We start from the raw sequence: 8,335 nt of genomic DNA, 5'->3' as shown, positions 1-8,335 counted from the left end.
TTAGAAAGACAAGATTGTTGCATCAACAATTTGGCACCATCTGTGGGAACCCTTTCTCATAAAATCTTTGAATCAAGAAACTTCTGAATGATCAAGATTCAGTCGAACACAAAAGCCATGCTACCAAATACCAACGGAGCATCAAGCACGGTAGCTCCAGTCGCCCCAGCGACGGATGTCAGTGACCAAATCGACAAAATGTGCCGACTACTAGAAGCTAGTCAACAGAGATCTGATGAGGCCATCAGAGCCCTGACTGTAACCCAGGCCAAATTAGAAGTTGAGATCGCCGAGTTGCGAAGAACCAATGAAGCCATGCGTAAAACTCAAGACAAAGAAAGTCCCAACCTCAATGGATTAGGAACTCACATCCTCCAGATTGACCCACCCGAAGGGAACGCTCATCTTGTCGGAGAGGGATATCAGGGCCCTGTGCCATCGACCCTGGCACGCCACCATCAAAGGACTGGCGAGCGACGGGCCGAGCGATACAAAACACATTCACAAGCCAACGCAGAACCCACAAGAATAGCCTAAACTGCCGCTAAGAACGGGCGACAACAAACTCAGGCACGGGTCCCACAAGGTGTTGCAATCGAAGAACCTACCCCCTCTGTCCAGTTCTTGGAAAGCTGGAAAAAGGAAATGATGCAAGAGGTAATGCAAAAGTTCTCTGATGGGAGATCTGCTCACGACTCTGACTACGTAGAATTGGTTTCAAGAACCGCTGAGAGATCACCTTTTGCAGAATGGATACAGAATGAGCTGAAGCCAAGAGATTTCATGATCCCCCCTCTTCCAGCATTCAATGGGAAGGGAGACCCACTTAATCACTTATTCTAGTTCCAACAGAAGATGGCCTTGGAAGTAAATAATGAAGCCATACAATGCAAAGTATTCTTCATGACTTTTTCTGGACCGGCTCTGCTATGGTTTAGACAACTAAAGCCTGGCTCTGTCAGCAGCTTCGATGATCTTTGCAGAGCTTTTCTTCAACAGTATAATGCCAACTACGAAGCTCCAAGAATGATGGCAGATCTCTACTGAATTGAGCAAGGAGAAAATGAGCACCCAAAGTCGTACCTACAACACTTTATCGATCTTGTACACCAAATTCATGATGTAGAGCCAGCAACCGTGGCCAACCTCTTCGTCAAGAGTCTGCAGGTGGGGTCCCTCTTACACAAAAATCTCATTATGACTCCACCATATGACATGGCTGAAATTTAGGCCCGAGCCAAAGGCGTCTTCAGAGTCTTGGAATATTGAGAGTGCGCACAAGAGAAGTCCGCTCTCATTTCCACACCACCACCAAACAACCCGTCCCCTCCATCTACAAGGGACGAAAAAAGAAAGAGGTAGGAGTCAGACCCTACGAAAGGGGGAAAGAGGCCAAGAACAAGTCGAGACCCACCAAGATTCTCTTCTTTCGCGTACATTGTCCCGCAAGTGGTCATCTATGAAGAGAACAAAGACAGACCCATCTGGCGAGAACCATACAAAATCACCACTCCCCCATAAATGAGAGACAAGAGTATGTTCTGCACCTTCCACTAGGACCATGGCAATACAATTTCTGAATGCCATAACCTCCACAACCAAATTCAAGCCCTTATAAGAAATGGAAGATTGACCCAGTACATTAAAGGATCTGACAGGCCTTGCATCCCACAACCCAATACCACTCCTACCCCAACACCAGCAACAGTGCCCGCCTCCACAAATGTGGCTTCTACAAGTTCACAAGAACCCCTCAAACAAGTTCCCATGATACACGGGACTGTGGAATCGACCATGGAACAAGATCAAAAGTCCAAAAACCATAAGCGAATGGAGGAAAGCGTAAAGCGATATAGATCACTAGGGCACGCCGTCAATTTTTTCACTGCAGAAGAGAGGTGATGCCTTACTTTTGCAATAACTTTTACAGAAGACGACCTATGGGCGGTACACCTACCCCATGACGACCCCTTGGTCATCAAACTACAAGTAGATCGTTGCCAGTTGGGGAGAGTTTTAGTCAACGGGGGCAGTGGCGTTGATGTCCTCTTCTGGGAAGCCTTCCAGAAAATGGGTCTCGAAGAAAATCAAATCAGACCCTCTGTTGCACCAATCCTGGGATTCAATAGCCAAAGAGTATACCCGAAGGACACTATCAGGCTAAATGTAGTAGCTGCAGAACGCACTTTAGAAGTTGACTTCCTGATAGTAGACTCGATCACAAGCTACAATGCAATCGTGGGACGAAATTGGATCCACAGAATGCAAGGCAACGTCTCCATTTTGCACCAAGCTATGCGATGTCAATCGCCCAATGGGCACTACACCATCGACATAAAAGGGTGTCAGAGGCAGGCAAAGAAGTGCTACTTGACCCTGAAGGAGATAAATAAAATCGACACTTCCACCCCTGGCGAGGACCCCACCAAATAGCAATCAGATGGCAGATTACAAGCATATCTCAGAAGAATAGAAGTAGAGGAAGATCACGATAAGCCTCAAACAACTCTCGACGATCTAGACGAGATCTACATAGATGAAAATGATCCATCCAAAAAATTACTGGTAAGTGCCCAATTGCCAGACTCAGAAAAACAAGGTCTAATCAAGTTCCTCAAAACCAGAGTTGGGACTTTTTCCTGGTCCCCACATGATATACCGGGTATAGATCCCACAATCATGTGTCATAGCCTCAATATATCAAACAACTTCCCAGCCATCAATCAGAGGGAAAGGAGGTTCACTCCCAAAGTCAACCAGGCAATACAAGAAGAGGTGCAACTGTTACTGAGCATAGGCGCGATCGAAGAATGCCTATATCCTAGCTGGCTAGCAAACCCTGTGGTGGTCCCGAAGAAAAACGGGAAAAATCGCGTGTGCATAGACTATACAAAGTTGAACAAGGCATGCCCCAAAGATAGCTACCCTCTTCCAAAAATTGATCAAATGATAGATGCCATGCTGGGTTACAAAAGGATGAGCTTCCTTGATGCTTATTCAGGGTACAATCAGATCCTAATGAAAATAGAGGATCGAATTCACACAGCTTTCACCACAGAGCGCGGTTTATACTGCTACAAAGTCATGCCCTTTGGTCTGAAAAATGCAAAGGCAACATATCAGAGGCTGATGCACAAAATTTTTTCCTCATTGCTCGTTAAAAACATGGAAGTATACATCGATGACATGGTGGTCAAATCTCGACAGGGTGTCACACATGTGGAAGACCTAACTGAGTGCTTCAACATACTCGATACCTATCAAATGAAGTTGAACCCAGCCAAATGTGTTTTTGGGGTATCCTCTGGACAGTTCTTAGGGTATGTAGTCGCCAGAAGGGCATCGAGGCCAATCCAACCCAAATTTCCTCACTATCAGAGGTCAAGGAGCCTAGAACCATCTGAGATATTCAAACTCTAACAGGCAAAGTAGTAGCCCTGAGCAAATTTATATCCTGCATGTCAGATCGTTGTCAACCCTTCTTTCAGTGCATCAAGAAATCCACCAACACCGCATGGGGGGCAGATCAAAATAAAGCTTTCAAGGAATGAAAAGCCTACCTAAGTACATCGCCCATATTAAGCTCTCCCGTCCCCATTGAAGATCTCTTCTTATACCTATCTATTTCCTACTTTGCTGTGAGCTCTGTACTCTTCAGAGAAGATGAAGGCCAGCAGAAGCTAGTATTTTACTATAGTAAGATGTTGTTAGACACTAAGACACGCTACAACATGATGGAGAAATTGGTCTTCGCATTAATTACAACAAAGAAAAAACTCAGACAGTATTTTGAAGGACATACAATTGTAGTATACACAGACTATCCATTGAAGCAAATCTTAAGTAAGTCTGACCTCTTTGGAAGAATGTCCAAGTGGGCAATTGACCTCGATACATATGACATACGCTTCTCACCACAAAAAGTGAAGAAGGGGCAAGTACTGGTTGATTTCTTAGTCGAAATACAATCATTTACACCAGAGACCGCTCCTGAACTGCTAAATTCTGAAAAGGAATGGATGTGGACGATGCATACAGATGGGGCCTCCAATTCGCAAAGGGCTGGGATTGGCATCGTATTGGAGGCACCCTCTGGATTACAAATTAAGGAAGCCATAAGGTTGGAACAGCATGCCACAAATAACAAAGCTAAATATGAAGCCCTGATCTATGGACTCAAATTGGCACGAAGCATGGGTGTCAAGCGACTACGAGTCAGAGGAGATTCGAAGCTGATGATAGAACAAGTGGCCGGTAATTTCGACACTAAGGCACCCCATTTGGCCAACCTATTGGAAAATGTATCCACATTAAAGTCACAATTCCAACCGTTCGAGCTCATACAAATACCCAGGGAGCTGAATCAGAAGGCAGATGCCCTTGCAAAGAAAGCCTCTGTGGGGGAATACTCGTCACACTCATCAATTTCCACAACCCATACATGAGAAGCTATGAGAGTTTGTTCCATCTCGACAGAGCCCAAATGTTGGATGGACCCAATTACCAGGTATCTGACCAAATCCGAACTGTCTGCCAATATGAAAGATGCCAAGCTTATGCGCCTTAAAGCTTAACGCTACTCCATTATCAATGGGACGTTGTATCGCAAATCCTTTAATGGCCCTTACTTACGGTGCTTGTGCCCCACAGAAGCGAAAAAATTATTAGAAGAAATCCACGAAGGAGCCTGTGGGAACCACACGGGGGGCGTAGCTTAGCACACAAAGCACTAACGCGGGGTACTACTGGCCATACATGATGACAGAGGCACGTGACTATGCGAAAAAATGCGACAGATGCCAGCGATTTGCACCTACCATACACCAACCGGCGCAAATTCTACATTCTATTGTCGCCCCATGGCCATTCGCGAAGTGGGGGATGGAAGTAGTCAGAGAACTACCCAGGGTTGCTGGTGGAAAGTGGTACACCTTATTAGCCACCGATTACTTCACCAAGTGGGTCATGGCAGAGGCTTACATTACAGTAAGTAAAACAGGCACCATGAGTTTCATATGGAAGCATATCATCTGCCAGTTTGGGATCCCATAAGAAATAGTCGTTGATAACGGGACTCCATTCCAAAATGCCAAAGTACAAGAATTGTGTGATACATACAAAATAAAGTTAAGCATTGCTTCTGTCACCTATCCCCAAGGCAATGGCCAAGCAGAAGCTTCTAACAAGGTCATTTTCGCCAACATAAAAAAGAACCTGGAAGATAAAAAAGGCGCGTGGGTAGAAGAGTTACCAAAGGTGCTATAGGCATACAGAACATCAAAAAGGACCTCCACGGGCGAGTCGCCCTACGCTATGGTATATGGAACAGAAGCCATTATCCCCATAGAGGTGGGCCTGCCAACACTTCGTACAGAAATTGCTTCTGATTTGAACACGAACAATGAGCAACTGACCCACAACCTCAACCTCTTGGACGAATTACATATGATAGCACAGATTAGACATGAAAAATACCAGAAGGCAGCAAAACGCTATTACAACAAGAGGGAACACTCCAATTCATTTAAGAAGGGAGATTGGGTTCTGCGTAAAGTTACTGTCAATCAGAAGAAGCTAGAGCCTAACTGGGAGGGTCCTTTTGAAGTCACAGAATCGTTGGGAAGAGGGTCTTACACTCTGAAAAACATACATATTGGAAAAAATGTACCACATACTTGTAACTCTATGTCTTTGAAACATTACTACTATTAAATATTGTATGTACTCCAAAGTTCAAAAGTAATAGAACAACTTTCCTTTTTCGCATCACTCTATAATACTTTACTTAGTCAACATCTGCTGACGTATATCTGCATAAGGAATCTCTCTTGATGCACCATAAGCAGTGCACACATGTGAACCCTACTTGCTCTGTACTAGGAGCTACTATTAACATGCATACTTTAATATATCCTTACCTACCTGTATGGGTTACAACATTATTCACGTGCATTACACCCCACCTACCACGTCCAATATAAATATGGCCCTGTGGTGATCAATTAAACACACAGAGGCATGATGTCTCCCCCACTCTACTAGTTCTCTTACGAGCAAAGGCATACGATGTCGCCTAGACAACCCTTTAACAATGAGACATTCTACTTCACTCGTGGCATCTACACAATGCGTTCCACATCAAGAATCACATTACACAACCAAATGTGTTCTAATATGACCTGACTAAAATAACGGGGAGCTAGGGCCAGCCATTTCACAATCTAATATAACTTGACTACACGAGTTTGGCTGTCCAGTCAGGGTAATATTCACCATCTACCCTGTCCTCTTACTTTGCTGGAAGATTATGTGTATACAACTTACACTACAATCTGCCCATCGGGTCAAGCAAACAGAGGAGCCCCGCCTATGTGGTCTAATCCACCTTGAATACTATAGCAAAACCATTGGACACCCCACTTTGGCTCTGCCTCAGTTCCAAATTAATTGGTTTGGCAATCCAAGAATGGGTGGAACTTTCCCAGCACTCATACCCACGTCTTACCCATTGGCTGCCTCTGTTGAGTTTAATGGCCCACCCCCTTCTTCGGGGAGCCTATCTCAGCAAAAGGCACCCAATAAACCAAGGTATGAGTGTAATGGAAAGATGAACAATCTTAGGCTCTGCCATTCTTGGCTCTACCTCGACGCCCAACCTTGCATGATGTGTTTTGCGTCTGAGCTCAGCCACGTTGCCTCCTCTCACAAATGGTAGAGCATCTAACTTGCTCTTTCACACACCCAAGGGGACGACTTAGTTCTAAGGAGAGAACAATGCACTCAACTTTGTCAATGAACACAAGAATAACACACTCAACTCTCTCAACAATCTCAAGGATAATGAAAACGTGTTTTGTAAATCAACAACTTATCGAAAGATTAGTTTCATTTATAAAACGCATTCTGTTAAATATCACTTTACAATTATTTACATAATTCGTTGCCGTTTTTTTTCCAAGACAAACATAACATTACTAGTTCCATACACCTTCTGCTAATGACTAATCCTACTCAATGTGACGCACATACTCTGCCATCGCACTCTCTAACTTTGGATGACCTATCCCATATCGCTCACACGATATGTAGTATGGGATTCCACTTCTCACTAACTCATTTAACGTCCACGTTGAGTACATCCACTATGGCTTATCTAAGATCCACCTCAGAAACGACAAGTTTTCCCAATCACGAAGCTCACCTGAAATGGAAATATCATCAGAACCATTCGGTCGTCTTAAAACTATGCACACATAACTCACTCCACACTTAACTGAGCATTCTCTTCCACCATATGTACGGGCTTCTCCTATATCTCTCACGTAGAGGCCTAAAGGGCTTGTGAAGCCTCTCATCGATACATGTCAACTGAACCTCACAAGCTATAATATTATAATTTTCATCACATCAAACAGACATATTCGACAACAGATAGAACCAAAAAACTTTATATACGATACACAATACTATATAAACAATATACATTGTCTCAATACTATACACGATCATTGTGCAAAAATGAAAATGAGAGGGGAGAATACATATATGCAACATATAAAATCTATGTTGACCGTTCTATGACACCTCTTTCACTCCTTGACATTTTCTCTATCACTGGCCTCGACATTGTGTCAGCCTCTTTTTCTGCTACCACCTGTGCAAATGCCTCTCCAACAACCTCTGCAATGGCAACAATACCTAAGATAGAAGCCACCTTCCCTGCAACATCGGCTTCTTCGACAGGTTCTCCACTTGCAGTGTAGATCGAACCCAGGGCATCAACCCTTTGCCTCAATTTCTCCAGATGCTGCACCGGGTAGTTGATTAGTAGATCCCCGAGCTCACCAAGGTACTATTCGACGTCATATTCTCCAACCTTCATGTCTATACTTTTACAATACATCTCCAACTTAGCCCATTTCTCTTCTGGGGTCTGCTTCTTATTCTGCAACGCAAGGTCCAGATACTTTGCAGTGTCCACCTCGGCAATCCTCACGAACTTTCATTCGATAATTTCATGATCTCTAATGTGCTGCCTCATGGCCTCCACTGCTACCTCTTCCATATTATGCAAAACAAACCAGTCGAACACTTAATACATAAAACACAAACTTCAACCATACCATCATCATGACAGTCTATACATCACATACCTCGGTCATTTCTTTCAACTGTCGCTCATTTTTGGCTATTATCTCCTCTTTCTCCTTCAACTCAGCGTTTAACTGAAGCTCTACCTCCAACTTCTGCTTCCATATATTTGCAACATTCATCTCCATCCCCTCCACCTTCCATCGCAACTCCTTCCTCTCCTTCTCCCCCAACTCCTTATCCA

The 8,335-nt window shown here is 44.0% G+C and overlaps 1 protein-coding gene across 1 annotated transcript; it reads left to right on the top strand.

Annotated features, from left to right (window-relative positions):
- The first annotated feature begins 2,679 nt into the window (after window positions 1-2,679).
- Window positions 2,680-4,445, top strand: LOC133814858 (uncharacterized). Its single transcript, XM_062247767.1, has 2 exons — window positions 2,680-3,320; window positions 3,659-4,445. The coding sequence occupies exons 1-2, from the start codon at window positions 2,680-2,682 to the stop codon at window positions 4,443-4,445; spliced, it is 1,428 nt and encodes a 475-aa protein (XP_062103751.1).
- Window positions 4,446-8,335: the final 3,890 nt, after the last annotated feature.

Source organism: Humulus lupulus, chromosome 2 (genome assembly GCF_963169125.1).
Source record: "Humulus lupulus chromosome 2, drHumLupu1.1, whole genome shotgun sequence".
Classification (NCBI taxonomy): Eukaryota; Viridiplantae; Streptophyta; class Magnoliopsida; order Rosales; family Cannabaceae; genus Humulus; species Humulus lupulus.
Note: the sequence above shows the minus strand (reverse complement) of the source record. Positions and strands in the feature narration are given on the sequence as shown.